This window comes from Mus musculus, chromosome 5 (assembly GCF_000001635.26).
Source record: "Mus musculus strain C57BL/6J chromosome 5, GRCm38.p6 C57BL/6J".
Taxonomy (NCBI): Eukaryota; Metazoa; Chordata; class Mammalia; order Rodentia; family Muridae; genus Mus; species Mus musculus.
The window spans coordinates 110,258,069-110,273,844 of NC_000071.6; the positions used below are offsets into that span (position 1 = coordinate 110,258,069).

Below are 15,776 nucleotides of genomic sequence, written 5' to 3' on the forward strand. Positions count from 1 at the left end.
GTTGGCTTCAAATCTAACAATTAGTATAGTTAGTTTGGGGGTTGTATGGTGTTTCATTCCAATATTTTCCTGAGACAACCAGAAAAAAGTGTAATTTTAAAATGAGAAAATAAGATTTTGACGTAGTTTTGTGTGTAGATCAACAGCCTAGAAAGAAAGGTCCAATCTAGGAACATTTAAAAATTGTTGGATTGGGCTGGAGAGATGGCTCAGTGGTTAAGAGCACTGACTGCTCTTCCAGAGGTCCTGAGTTCAATTCCCAGCAACCACATGGTGGCTCAAAACCCATCTGTAATGAGATCTGATGCTCTCCTGGTATGTCTGAAGACAGTATATTCACATATATAAAATCTTTAATTAAAAAAAAAAACTATTGGATCAGATTTTGACATAGCAGATGTGTATATCAACAGCCCAGCAGGCAAGGTCTGACTCAGGAGCATTTTTTGGAAATCTATCAGATTACTTAGTGTCATGATCAGCCAACAAACTTCTGCAGGCCTTGTCTTATGTCAATCTTGTCTTATGTCAATCTCGGCTATCGATTTGCAGTGTGAATTCTGACTGTGGATATGGAATAGGATCTGAAGGGTTAGAAGTGGCTGGGGGTCGGACGGTCAGCTTGCAGGACCGTTGCTGTTACAAGAATCACCGTGCCTTGCAGATGAGCAGCAGCATCCCATCTCACATGTAAGGAGCTCATCTCACATCAAAGGTTGTTCCTAAAATACTGCCAGCCCTTAAAAGGTCTGCTACAGTTTGTACCACGTGGGGATCCCCTTAGTACACTAATCCTGAGCAATCCCGGTCTCCTGTGAAATGTTTTACCTTCCTCCCAGCAGGTCAGGTGAGGAGTCAAGTTGACAGCTTGCCATTCTTGCTTCAACTACTTGTAGAAAACAGCATTCGGGTAGCTAAAGTTAACTCCAAGGGACACCTCTCAGGCCTGCTGTTGGACTGAAGCAGTGTGCCTTCTAGCTTGTAGGAGGAAGTCCTCCAGGCAGGATGCCTAGGGTCAGCCCTGGGATGGAAGACACTGAGAAAGGGTTTCTAAACACTACTTTTTCCCTTTAAAACAAATAAACAACAAAACAAAGTAAAATTTTATTACATACTTATTCCCAAAGAGGACAGAGAGGTACATCAAATATTCCAACTCATTGCATTGATTACAGAAGATGCTCACAACCACTTCATAGAAACTGTACTTGGGTTTTTGAGGGGGCGAGAGGGAAGCAGGTATGGTAGTATATACATGCAATCCCAACATTTACAAGATGGAGAAGGGTCTCAAGTTTGAAGCCAGCCTGGGCAATAATTAAGATTCTGTCTCAAAAAGCAAAACCAAAAACCACATACATAAAAGACAGTTTTTTTCTTAAGTCATCAGACTATCTGGAGTAAACACATCATTTCTAAATAACCTACAAGTCCAAGGTTAACAGTAGCCAGTAGCAAACTAAGATGGAACTGTTGAACAAGGATATTTTTCTGGGTCTTTAAACATAACTCAGGCTGGATAGTAACTCCTGATCCTGCTTCTGCCTCCCAAATGCTAGAATTACAAGTACATGCTGCCTCCTCTGTCAGTCAGCGGGGGCTAAATCTTTGCCTCCAAAGAAGCGCTTACAGGACTGTCACCTACTTGCCTTATACAGACCACAGTCTTCTTGCAGGGCCACTTCTTCCATGGCTTTTATCTATCATATAGGAAGCCAGCCCCTTTGTCCTTCATTCAGATGCAGTAAACATAGGATCTCTTAATTGAGCTGAGAAGTTGGTTTTCAAAGCAAGAAACCACATGAAAATCTTTAATAAATAAGCAACCAAAGGTCTTAGATTGCAGTATATGAAATGTAATGTCACCTGTAAACCACCATACTACCAGTCAGGTCTCTGCCCGATGTTATGGATTGCTTGGCTGGTCTACTGTAATCACGTGATGCAGTACAGCCAGGCCAGTACCCATAACAGGCCTGCCTTCTACCTAGGAAGGTTCCTGTCACACCTCATAGGGCTGTGCTGGTGGTAATGGTAAAGGAGAAAACTTTCACAAAGGCCGTCTAACTCCTAAGTTGCCTTCTTCAGCATGAGCCAGAACTAAAGCACCCAAATGTGACATTTGAGACAACATGAAGCCACAGCACAGCTGTGGAAGACAAGGGAAGGCTGTAGTCAGGCCACCAGCAGAGGACAGCGTGCAGTCTGATAGGCAGCCTCAGGACCGAGTAATCTTGTCTGGGGGCATGAACCCTGTGTCCCCAAGGGTCCTGAGTGCCACACGACCATTGGGTCGAATCACCAGGTGGGTGATACTGCCGTTGTTGAGGGACAGGCGGAGCCAACCTTCTGGGGGAAACTGCAACGCTCTGGGGAGAGAAAAATAAATGCTAGCAGAAAAGTCAGGTTGATAGCCAGCTGCTTTGTTCAGGCAACCTGACAGCCTTCTGGAATAGATAGTCAGCTAAGCCAGTAACAGAGGAGAGTTTCTCAGGGGAAATGTCTCAGTAGTACTCTAAATGAGGTATTCAACCTGTGGGGACAAGGGCTTAACCCAACTAAGTAGAAATGTGCTCAGGGCTAGTGAGATCACCGCATTTAAAGTTTTCCACTGTAACCGTTTCTGACAGGCAGGACTTGGCTGGTCCCCCAGGATAAAGGTATGACACGTTACCCCTGCATGGTTCCTTGTACATAGCTCATGCTCTTGTTTTTTTAAGATGGGGTTTCTCAGGCTGGCGAGATGGCTCAGTGGTTAAGAGCGCTGACTGCTCTTCTGAAGGTCCCAAGTTCAAATCCCAGCAACCACATGGTGGCTCACAACCATCTATAACGAAATCTGATGCCCTCTTCTGGAGTATCTGAGGACAGCTACAGTATACTTACATATAATAAATAAATAAATCCAAAAAAAAAAAAAAAAGACAGGGTTTCTCTGTGTGACACTGGCTGTCCTGGAACTCACTTCATACACCAGGCTGGCATTTGACAACACCCAGCTCCCGTGCTCCTTTTGAAGAGCACAAGTATAGGAGCTGAAGCGTGCTGCTCTTACAGAGGAGCAGAGTCAAGTCGCATCACCTATGTTGAGCAGCTCACACAGTCTCATACCTCCTGCTCCAGGGCATTATCTTTTTCTGGCCTCTAAGAGCATGCAGACACATATGCATGAATATCTACCTGCTGAGCAGTTTGCTATTCTGCCATTTAACTTCAACTTAGTTTACCAACACGTGACATTTCCTGCTACTACTTGTTTAGTTTTAAAATGTAAATGCTGTAAAAACCCCGTGATGAATCCTGGCTAATACTGAAAAAGGGACACAGTAGTTGCCCCGCTTCTCCCCTGCACACACACACCTTTTTTTTCTTTTCTGCGCCACCACGCCCGGCTTTTTTTTTTTTTTAAGAATGGGTTTTATGTAGCTCAGGCTGGACTCAAACTCACTGTATAGTTATACCTGACTTTGAGTATCTGCCTCCTGCCTCCACATCTTAAGTTCTGGGATTACAAGCATGCACCACTACACTGGTCTTTGTTTATGCTATGAAGCACTCTGCCAGTGGAACTACATCTGTATACTGTTGTGGAACACTGTATACTGTTGTGGACTGATGCTTAGAAAGCTTTTATATCCTCAAGAGGCTGCATAAATATTTGCATGAACAGGCTTTATTTATATATTTGAGATAGAGTCCCGAGCCGGGCATGGTGGCGCACGCCTTTAGTCCCAGTACTCAAGAGGCAGAGGCAGGAGGATTTCTGAGTTCAAGGCCCAGCCTGGTCTACAGAGTGAGTTCCAGGACAGCCAGAGCTACACAGAGAAACCCTGTCTCGGAAAACAAAAAACAAACAAACAAACAAAAAACTACCTGCCTTTTCATGGCGTAAATATTCTTCCCAGGCTAATTCTTTCTGCATTTTCATCATTATCAGTTATAGGGGACTGTGATGGTTTGTATATCCTTGGACCAGGGAGTGGCACCATCTGGAGGTGTGGCCTTGTTGGAATAGGTGTGACCTGGTTGGAATGGGTGTGTCACTGTGGGTGTGGGCATAAGATCCTCACCCTATTTGCCTGGAAGTCAGTCTTCCACTAGCAGCCTTTGGATGAAGACATAGAACTCTCAGCTCCTCCTGCGTCATGCCTGCCTGGATACTGCCATGCTCCCTCTTTGATGATAATGGACTGAACCTCTGAACCTGTAAGCCAGCCCCAATTAAATGTTGTTTTTTATAAGACTTGCCTTGGTCATGGTGTCTGTTCACAGCAGTAAAACCCTAACTAATACAGAAGTTGGTACTGGAGTGGGGGTATTGCTGTGATAGGCCTGACCATTCTTTTATTTGAAAGAATGTGGATTTTGGGACTTTGTATTTGGAAAGCAATGGAATGCTTTAAATGGTGCTTAATGGGTCATCCTAGTAGGAATATGGAAGACTTAGTTGCTGGGAGTAATTTGAACTGTGTTGACCTGGCCCAAGAGATTTCACAGGAGAATGATTTCAGCATGTGGCATAAAGACTGGTTCTGTGGTCTTTTGGTTAAGAATGTGGCTACTTTTTGCCCTTGTCTGAAGTCTGCCTGAGGCTAAGGTGAAAAGACTTGGATTAATTACATTGACAAAAGAAGTTTCAAAAAAGCCCAGCAGAGACTTTGTTCTCTGGTTAAGTCTTATGAAGAGAAGTTTGAACAAGCATAGCAAGCTTAGAAAGGAAAAATATAAAATATATGGTTCGAGTATTAAAGGAGTACCAGGAAGTGAAATGGAACAAATTCCTGTGTTCTAGGAGATAACAGATTAAGGGAGTGGGACCTTGGGGCAAGATCCTACCCAGCTAAATTAAATCCAGGCATGGTGGTAACACACCTTTAATCTCAGGAGACAGGCAAGCTAATCTCTGCATTCAAGGTCAATCGACAGAGCAAGAACCAGGATAGCCAAGCTTAGGCAGTGAAGGATTTAGAAAACATAAAGCCAGTGATAATGTAATAGTACAAAGGGATCGTGTTCTAGTTCCTGTAAGCAGCTTCAGCCATGTGGCTCTGGCTCTAGAGTTAAGAATGGAAGGAACTACTGGGAAAATTGATGCTGGTTAGCTGGAGCTAAGGAATTAGCAGTGATTAAGAAGAGCCCAGCATCACTGAGGTGAATGTGGCAATTCTGGAAATTGTTTTCTGGGAGCACGAAGAAGCTGTGTTCCAGAGATACCCAAGGTTGTACCTCATGCTGCGGCTGGACTTGGTAATGTGTAAGAGTCACTCAGGTGGTACTGCTTGTGAAGGAATGAAGGGATCATGGAGAGAAGCTGAGGCTTAGCACTGTGAGAGGCCAGGGAAGGCCATTGGAGAAGGTGAAGCCTCAGCTGTAGTTGATGGCCCAGGACTGAAGGGGTCATGCAAAGGATTTGAGGCTTGGCACCCTGAAGAGAGCCTATAAGGGGCTATTGGTGAAGCCTAGTTGGAGTGGAACACCCCAGTGTATTGGAGATGTCAGTACCATGGGATGATCACCAAGAACAGCAGCCGTAGTGGAATGGATCAACCTGAGCTTAGAGTGCTACAGAGGGCAGAGCTGGAAAAGTGATGTCAGTCCTTAGGAGGAGTCCAAAAGATCAAGTGGAATCCCAGACAGTAAAACAAGAAGATGTAACATTGAAATTGCTTTGGATACTCAAAGATGTTAAAGATGCCAGAGCCAGGGAATACATGCTGAGGAAGGCTGCTAACAGGGAGTGGAACCAGCCCAGGAGAAAGCAGTTTGTTACAGTCAACAAAGATGAAAAAGGAGTGGAGCTCTGAAGACCACTTTGACATCAGCCATGGAGATGCAGAGTTTGGAGTTTGCCCAGCTGGTTTCCTGCCTTTCTTTGGAGATTACAGTTAACTAAGTTGAATGAATCTCAGAAGAGACCTTGAACTTTGGACTTTTAACATTGTTGTGACTGCTATAGACTATGAGGACTTTGAAAGTTGGACTAAATGCATTTTGCATTATGCTATGTTTAAGTATGGCCCCCATAGACTCATGTTTCTGAACAAGTCTATGGGGACCAGGGAGTGGAATGTGATGGCTTGTATATCCTTGGACCAGGGAGTGGCACCATCTAGAGGTGTGGCCTTGTTGGAATAGGTGTGACCTGGTTGGAATGGATGTGTCACTGTGGGTGTGGGCATAAGATCCTCACCCTATTTGCCTGGAAGTCAGTCTTCCACTAGCAGCCTTTGGATGAAGACATAGAACTCTCAGCTCCTCCTGCGTCATGCCTGCCTGGATACTGCCATGCTCCCTTCTTTGATGATAATGGATTGAACCTCTGAACCTGTAAGCCAGCCCCAACTAAATGTTGTTTTTTATAAGACTTGCCTTGGTCATGGTGTCTGTTCACAGCAGTAAAACCCTAACTAATACAGAGACTATTTATGATAATGAGGTACAAAATAAACAGGGCACTCCTAGATGGATTATTCACATGCTAAGAGGAATCTATGGGGTGGGTCCTGACAAGCAATGGGGACCTCAGCATCCTAGAAGCACTTGCCTTCATTGGAGAGTGTTATAATCTAAGTACTTGTCCACCATATCGCCCTCCATCCCACCACCAGCTCTGTCTGATAATGAAGCTCCCAGAGCCCAGTAGGGATTCCCAGCTCCCCAACAGCATTGTAGTTTCTTGGGATTGATGCTTGCCTAAGTGACCATGAGGTCCCCTGGCCATCTCTGGGCTTCTGTTCAGGTGTGATGGGAACACATCATCATGCCATGGGTGACAGTCCAAAGATACGTAGCTGGCTACTATGCTGGCACCCATGAAAAAATGGCTAAAACAAGGATCTATGCAGGGAAACAGCATGAGCCTGGAATGTCCTATTGTATAAAAAGTAAAGAAAATCCAAAACACTACGTAGACTGAGCAGCAAACCAACAATCACAGGTCAGAATGTACAACAGGCCCAATCTCACGTACAGGACTAGCAAAAAAGAATCACGACCCCCAAGGTGCCCAAACTTTTCACAAACAAACATGGAGAAAGACGAGCCTTACATAAGTTCTGATAGCAAAAGGATGAAGGAGACAAACTCTGAGTAAGTCCATGTTGACTGCTACCGGCACCATCTACCAACAGACAACTAGAGCAAGTATGTAAAAAACAGACAAGGGGGCGATGGCTACGCATGCTTTTAATCCCAGCACTTGGCAGGCGTTTGAATCTCTGAGTTCAAAGCCAGAGTAAGTTTTAAGGCAGCCAGGGCTACACAGAGAAACCTTGTCTTGAAAAGCCTTAGACATTCACCGTTTTCATAAGGTAGTGGAGGCCAGAACACAGCTCCTTAATCATGTTATACACTGTCATAGCCAGCTTCACTGGGACTTCTCTGACCAGGCTTCACCAGCATTCCCCGAATCACACCGAGGAATGCGTGGTTGCTGGCACTTACCTACAAACAATATAGCGGATGACATTGGCATGGCATATGAAGATCTCATAGCTGTCCTCCTCCTGCCTGGCATCAGCTCGGTGGATGTAGTTCCTGAAGGCAGCTTCAATCCGGGCTCCATCTTCATAATACTGCTAGGAGCAGAGTAAGGAGTTGTCAGTGTGGAAGCAGACAAGGGTAAGGGCAGGCCTTGCCCTAATCCAGTGGCACAAGGGATGGCATTTTTACCACAGCCTCTGGCTTCCAGTGAGAGACAGGTGGATCCGGTTCAATGGGGGCACCTTCCCGTAGCAAGTCTGTGCTGACTCTGGAGACACCTGGAAAAAAGCAGGCCCCTGTTCAGCAAGGTGTCCCAAGAGTGAATCTACACACCCCAAACAGCAGACAACCAGCACTCACCTGGCAGGTGCTTGCTGATGATGTCTGTGGTCTCTACTGCACGGGTCATAGAGGAATGGACAATTTTATTAAACTTTAATCCCAGGCTTGCAAGTCGGAGCCCCGTGAGTTCAGCCTGTTCCCGACCTGGAAGCAAAAACACCTGTGAATGTCATAAACCAGGACCCTCCACTTACTGCATAAACAGTGAAGTGCTATCAAGCGTCACTCAAGATGTTATCCTCATAGACCTAACCAGGGTCAGGGCCCTGGGGAGCAAAGAAACAATCGGTTGTCCTCAACCCCAAGAGAAAATACACCAGATTCAGTTAGCAACGTGAGTAAACTCGACAGCAGTGGAATGTAGGCCTGCCCTATCCTATTTTTATTCAACTATGTTGAAAATCAAGTTCCACTCGGGAATATAATATAGCCCACTGATAGAACTGCCTAACATGCAAAACCCTGGGTTCCATTCCCAATACTGATAAAGAAAGAACAAAATCAAGTCTCAGCATCATGGTAGCCCACTGCCTCATGACAATAGATACAACATAACAACAAAGTGAAGAAAAAAATGAAAACTGAACTGGGCTTGGTGGTGCAGACAGACTTGTACTCCCAACACTCAGGAGGCTGAGGCAGGAGGGTTGCCATGAGTTCAAGGCCTGCCTCAAACTACAAACTGATTCTCAGGGGTCACAAGGAGACAGTGATAGTAAATGCTTTTTCCTTAAATGTGCTTTAGCATATAGCTGAAAACATTCTAAGAAATCATTTTCCTTTTGTTTTGAAAATGAGTTTTTTGCTGGATACAGTAACCTACACCACAGTGGAGACCTGATACCCTGCTTATGCCCAGGGGTCAGAAGCCACAGAACTCCTCAGGTTGGAGAAACAATCTGCTAGAGGAGAATCCTGGAGACATTGTGACCATCCAACTCTTTTTGAGTATTATACAAGTGGGAAATATGCCATCTATCAATAAACTGTTTAAAATGGAACGGCACACCACAATGCTCACCTTCCCACCTACTTGGGAAGCAAGGCAGGGGAATCAGGAACTCAGACTACATAGTGAGAGTCTGGCTGTATCACCACCATGCTGAAAGGTAGGAGGGGGAGGGGGAGCAGAGAGAAGGCCTAGATCCCTGGTTCAGCCTGTAACTAACTTCAAGACCAACCAATGAGTCATACCTAATGGTGTCAGGGTGCGGTCCTTCTCCAGGGAGCCATCCACATGGTACTGGGAATGCCGGATGAGGAAGATGTGCCTTGTGGCCTTGGCCTTATAGTGATCCAGCCTGGATGTCAACTCGTCTTCTCCAGATTCCACATTCCTTTTCTTCAGGTTAATGAGTGACAGTGGCTCTCGCCTAATTGTAAAAGTATGTCTTATCTTATGACCTCTTGTCCAAGACACCTTTCAGTGCTTGGGAAAAGGCCTGGGGGAGAAGCCCAGGCCAGAGAGCCTAGCCTCACAGACTCTTCCCGAAAAGGCTAGGCTCGCTCTGGTTGATACATATATTATTCCTGCATATAACATGAAGCCTCAGGTTCATGTTCCTGGTGAAGACAGGCTGGGTGAAGAGATGGCTCACAGGTTAAAGTGCTTGTTATACAAGCAGGAAGACTAGAGTCCAGAAGCCACATAAATACTGGGTAGGTATAATGGCCCACTTATAATTGCAGCCTCAGAACGTGGAGACGGGACCCCTAGAAGAAGCTGTCTAGTCAGACTACTTGTGTTGCAAGTTCTCGGTTTGACTGAGAGGCCATGCCTTAAACAATAATCCAGAAGTATGATTGAGAAACAATTTCCATAACTACCCCGGGCTTTCCCACAGACCTACACACATGTGATCTCACACACGTGCACATGAGACGGGAAAAAAAAAAAAGGAGAAACCCAATGATGCCTCAAATAAGCAAGCAGTGTCAAGAGATGTGAGAGTGGATAGTTGCACTGCAGCGGAGCCTAGAACTGTACTGTCTGTGTGACTCCAATAGTCTTGGGGCTGTTTCATTCATTTACTACTTCTGCTGGTGATAAGACAGGCCCTCTCAGTGTAGCTCAGGCTGACGTCACAACAATTCTACTTCAGCCTTCCAAGTATGAGGAGTACAAGCGAGCATATACTAACATCCCTAACGTAAGTTAAAAATACTAGGCACAGGACCTTGGCTGTGCTTTCTCACAGTACAAGTCTGGACTCCTCACACTCTGGAAAAGCTGAGGCGGAAGGATCACAAAAGGCCAGGTTGAATAAGTAAGTCTAACTATACTTAGGTCTTTCGTAGCTCAAGATTCCACACTCAATATTCAATCAACCGGGCATCAAAAAATACTCAAAAGTTTGCATCTGAACTAAACAGACCTTTTTGTATGTGATTTTTTTTTAAAACCTCAAGCTATATATTTTAACAACTACTTAGGTAGCAATTTTATTGTACTGAGTGTGATAAATAATCTAGGAATGATTTAAAGTATACAGGAGGATAAGCTAGATGCCTAGGTTATCTGTAAATACTTCATTATCATGAACATCCACAGAGTTTGATATGTTCAGGGATCATGGACCCAATCCCCCACCATACAGAGGGATTACTATAATTAATTTTAAATCAAATAAAAATAGAGCTCTTTTCTAAGTCACACTAAACACACTTTAAGTGTTGAGCAGTCACTGGGGTAGTGGCCATCACAATGTTGAGGACTGTAGTTAGTGGAGTGGACGTAGGAGCCGAAGAAACTGAAGCTACTCAGTTAAATGTAGGAGGCAGGAATAGGACAAGTCAGAGCTGCCCAAATTAACACAATGGTGGAAGAGGAAGGTCTGGAAAGGGTGGTGGTGGCGGCTCAAGCATGATCTGAGCAGGCTAACCTGGGGTGTTAGTCCCATATACAGACCAGGCCAAAGTCTTGCTGCAGCTACAGGGCCGTGTGTGGGGCTGGACCAGACAAAATTTGGAGACGACTGTCAGAGAGGAAGGCATACCAGAAAGAAACCAAGTGGATATGCCCCTTTTAGTCCCTTCCGGCACTTGTTGATCCATCTGTCATGCATCCTTCCCCACCTAACAAGGCCACTGTACCAATCCATCCACGTAAGCAGACACAGCAAGCAAATATGAAACATTTAAAATCAGGTCATTTCTTTTTTCTTTCTTTCTTTTTTTTTTTTTTTTTTTTTTGAGACAAGGTGTTTCTATATAGCCCAGAATTCAGAGTTCTGCCTGCCTCTGACTCCCAGTGCTGGGATTAAAGCTGCATGCCACTCGCTATACATGCCACTGTACCCGGCTTCCATGGGTAACCCAACCCTTGGCTCTACTTCACGCACGGGTTCTCTGGCCTCTGAAGGGATAGCATGCTTGCAGTCCCAATCTTCCCCAAGCTGCAGGAGGAGAATTTGTGAGGCAAACCTGGCTGTCTATCAAGACCCTGACTCTGAGTAAGACTTAATCCTTTGGAATTTCAGGCCCACAGAGGATGGTGGTCCTGGGACAAAGACCTGGTGCACTGTCTCTGAACAAGGACTCTTCGAGTATGGGGTCCGGGCGGTTAGAGGTCCCTCAGAGAGACGGGTGGCCCAGGCGCGAAGACCTTCGGGAGGTGCGCCATCCAGGCACTGCCACCGATTCACACAAACTCAAGACCCACTAGCACGCAGCGTCCCCTTCCCTTCAGAGCACCGATCTCCGCCATCCCGGGATGGAGGTGAGGAAGCAGGGCCGAGCCCAAACCTCCCGTCCCCGCACCTGTCCCAGTTGGTGTCCCAGACGCCGCGCCCGGCTCGCGCTCCTGTCCAGGCCGGCGGCTCGGTCGCGCGCGTGTCTGCATCCCCGCCACCTCGCGGCTTCCCTACCGCGACCGCCGAGAAGAGAACAGCGGCCGAGCCACCGGCCAGACCACAGGCCGCCAGCTGAAGCGCCTGCCGGAAAGCCATGCCGCAAATCGCGCGACCTGACGGCGGGACGCCAGGAGCAGACTTCCGCTTCCGGCTGGTGGAAGTCCCGCCCCTTCCCCCCCCCCCGACGAATCAGGAAACGCGGCCCAGGGCGCCACCTGCCGGTGGTCGCAGGGTAGCAGGCGCAGATGCCTGCCCTTTAGTGGGTGGAAATCAGGCACTGGGGTTTATTTATTTATTTTATTTTATTTTTTTGGTTTTTCGAGACAGGGTTTCTCAGTGTAGCCCTGGCTGTCCTGGAACTCACTCTGTAGACCAGGCTGGCCTCGAACTCAGAAATCTGCCTGCAGGCACTGGGTTTATATGAATTGAAAAACCTCAAGTTTGGCACTTCAATTTGAAGTTTTTATGTTTTCATTTGTAATCTTTAAGTGTATGCATACTCTCAACTTTCACCTCCTGAATTCTTTCCATTTTTTTCCCTAAGAACCTTCTTCATTCAACTATCAACCCTCCATTCCCCACCCCTAGTCCCTGGCACCTACCATCGCGCCTCCAAGTTTTACCGCTCTAGTTGCTTTTGACCAATTGACCGGGTCCTTCTGTGTAGGAAAGGTGTCCACCTGCTCTTCCAGGGCCATTGTACCCAAGGCCTAGGGACTAGACTGGCAGGCCCACGGACTTACAGCTCCAGGCTTGGGCTTTAACTACCAAGCGGCCCAGCACTTGGCAGCTGTTATAATTTTCATCTTTGAGCAACAATGAACAGCAGCAGGCATTTGGTAATATTACTGCTCCTGAATGAACCTCTAACCTCAGACATTCTCAGAACCCTTGGCCTTCCACAATGGCTAAGGCGGTCCTTTGGCTAGACAGCTCCCTAAAAGTCTTAGCAACAGGATCTGTTTTTTCCACAGCCTTCTTTCACCTCAGCTCTCTATTCTCTCTAGCCTCAGCCTTTTGGTGTTCCTAGCTCAGCCTACCCTACTATTGATAAAAATAAATTAAATTTTTTTTACAAAAACCCTCTAAGGCCTGACATACCAAAAAAAAAAAGGATACAGAGGCTGTATTTCACACTGACTGAAACGTGAGTTTCAGTCGGCTTATATATAAAGAGAAAAGGGTGTTATGGCAAGGGTCTTAGCCCCAATCCTGGCAGTCCTTCATGCACGTTTGAATCAATCGCAGGTTTTCTGCAGAGCCACCAAGGGAGAGCCTCCCCCTGGCCTGGATGAGACGATTGCAAGGTCATCAGAGTTCACTACCATGCTGTCTTGCTCAGTGTCGGTGGAGGCTGTCTGGACAGATCATGACTGGAGCAAGTCTTCCACGGAGGTTCTGGTGGCCCATATGACTGCAGAGGTGTCTGCCCAGTGAGCCCCAATATCTAAACTGGCTGCCAGGAGGGCAGTGTGGCTAGTTGTCCTTAAGAGGCTGCTTTCCTGACAGGACCTCAGCCAGGCACCAGAGCAGGACCTGTTAGATGCTTTAATCTTTCACAGGAAGCATCAATAGGGTGTGTGTAACAAAAATCTGTAACAAAATTACAGTATAGTTCTTTTTTTTTTATTTTATTTTGTTTTGTTTTTTTGAGACAGGGTTTCTCTGTGTAGCCCTGGCTGTCCTGGAACTCACTTTGTAGACCAGGCTGGCCTTGAACTCAGAAATCCGCCTGCCTCTGCCTCCCGAGTGCTGGGATCAATGGTGTGCGACACCACGCCCAGCTACAGAATAGTTCTTCTTTAACAGTGCTTCCTTACTGCCTCTTTGTCCCACAGGGATGTAGGTCTCCCTGATTTGTATTCTAGGTACCTTAAATTATTTGGACTCCCACAGTCTGTCCTCTTGGAACTAGGTGTCCTTTTCTGTGTCTTTCTTTCTTTTTCTTTTTCCTTCCTCTGAGATGGGGGTCCCATCATACTGTGTAGACTTGGATGCCTTGGGGCATGCTGTATAGACCAGACTGGCCTCAAACTCATAGAGATCCACCTGCCTCTGTCCCCTGAGTGATGGGGGAAAGGCCCTTGCCACCAAGCCTGGCTTACGTGGCTATTTTGAGCATTAAATTTGTAAACAAATAAATGTGTTGCTTCATCTCAGGAAACTGCTTCTGTTTCTGCACTCCTCTTTATCACTGCAAAGTAAGGGAAAAGGCGTAATGGACAGAATAAGCGGGAGGTACATGCAGAATTGTGACACCGTGTGACAGTGCAGTTGTAAGGACCACTTTATGGGTTTATATATAGATATTGGTAGACTGGGTACACAGGTCATTCGGTAGGGAGCTTGTTTAGCTTATGCAAAGCCCTGAATCCCATCCTCAGTATTGCCTAAATCAGGTATAGTGGAGCACATCTGTAATCCCAACAAATGAGAAGTGAAAATAGGAGATTCACAAGTTCAAGGGCATCCTTGGAGTTCAAGACTAGCCTGGAATACATAAGACCCTGTCTCAAAAAAGAGAGGGTGACTTGGGGGAGAATAGAGAGGTGGTTAAGAGCACTGGCTGCTCTTCCAGAGGTCTCAAGTTTATTTCCAGCACCAGTCTGTGACTCCAGTTCCAGGTGATCCAAAACCCTCTTCTGGCCTCTAAGGGCAGTGGACACACATGGTATACAGACATAATCTCAAGCAGACATAAAACAAAAATAAGTGAAATCTTTTAAAAATAAAGGAACTGTTGGCCATAGTATCTAGAGCTAAATATGAGGGAAAGATTATCGGCTTACCTACCAGAACAGCTCCCCGTTCATATAACCACTTGTAAACACAATGATAATGTCTGAGTGGAGGAGACTAGAAAAGTACATTCTGACTTTCTCTATACGTAGTTGTGTCAACCAATATGTAGGAAATGAGCTAAATGATGTGGGCTGGGATATGCCAGAAATATGAATTCACACCACTTTAAAGCAAAGAAGACAGACATGGTAAAGACATGCTTGTAAGTCCAGGACTTTAGAGGAAGACGAAGACGCAGGATATGGCTGACCATGATGACATACTCCTTTAATGCACATACTCTTGGGTCAAAGGCAGGGGGATCTCTGTGAATTCAAGGCCACCCTAATCTACACAGCAAATTCTAGGCCGGGCAGGATTGCCTAGTGAAAACTTTACTCAAAAAAATTAAAATTCCAATGTAAGACTTTATAAAAATTCCAGGTTACTGTTAACTACACAATGAGTTCAAGGCCAGCCAGGTAGTCCTGGTTACCTGATACCATGGCTCAACCAACCAACCAACCAACCAACAAACACCTGTATATACTTTAGTGACCTCACCATACTGGCCTATCACTGACATTTTGAGGCCACATGCTATGGTGGTAAAGTGTACTAGTGTTTTCAAACCCAACAACGTGAAAAGAAAAAAAAAATAGACATCAGAGACTACACCTGGACACCTGAATTTGGTTCCGCATTCGTGAAATGCAAAGAACAGCATTGTTATAGCATCAAGTGCTGCTGACTCACAAAGGACTTGGAAAATTGCTAGCAAAGAAATCCCTCAGCAAATGTTATCATGGCTGATCTCTAGAACTGGGGGTGGGGGGTCAGGGGGTGTCTAACGATGGGAGTTTTACTGCATTTCCCAGGCTGGCCCTGAGCACCTAAGCTCCAGCTATCCTCCTACCTCCATGTCCCAAGCAGTTAGGACTGCAGCTGCTGGTCTCCAGACCTGTGTATGGGATCCAGATCTCTATCACAAGCAGGCAAGGTGGACAGACTAGAATGTGTCAAGCTAGGGCTATGTTGTAAATTGTGTAACTGGTATCAATCATGGGCTCGGTTATTTTCGTCAGTGTCCTAAGCTGAGGGCCAGTATAGGAACAATGTCTACACACCCATATCCACACCAGCATCTGAATGACCAACTCTTAAAAATGATGTAGAGAGCCGGGTGGTGGTGGCGCACACCTTTAACCCCAGCACTTGGGAGGCAGAGGCAGGCGGATTTCTGAGTTCGAGGCCAGCCTGGTCTACAGAGTGAGTTCCAGGACAGCCAGGGCTAAACAGAGAAACCCTGTTTTGAAAAAA

General features: G+C 46.0%; 1 protein-coding gene across 2 annotated transcripts; it reads right to left on the bottom strand.

Moving 5' to 3' along the window:
* Positions 1-1,066: 1,066 nt before the first annotated feature.
* Pgam5 (phosphoglycerate mutase family member 5) lies at positions 1,067-11,831 on the bottom strand. Of its 2 annotated transcripts, none has more exons than NM_028273.3 (6): positions 11,584-11,831; positions 9,019-9,197; positions 7,843-7,968; positions 7,672-7,760; positions 7,444-7,574; positions 1,067-2,369 (listed from the first exon to the last, which is right to left on the bottom strand). In NM_028273.3, the coding sequence occupies exons 1-6, from the start codon at positions 11,769-11,771 to the stop codon at positions 2,219-2,221; spliced, it is 864 nt and encodes a 287-aa protein (NP_082549.2). In that variant the 5' UTR covers positions 11,772-11,831; the 3' UTR covers positions 1,067-2,218. The 2 variants fall into 2 exon arrangements, with proteins under 2 accessions (NP_082549.2, NP_001157010.1); NM_001163538.1 differs by having other exon boundaries at positions 7,444-7,577.
* Positions 11,832-15,776: the final 3,945 nt, after the last annotated feature.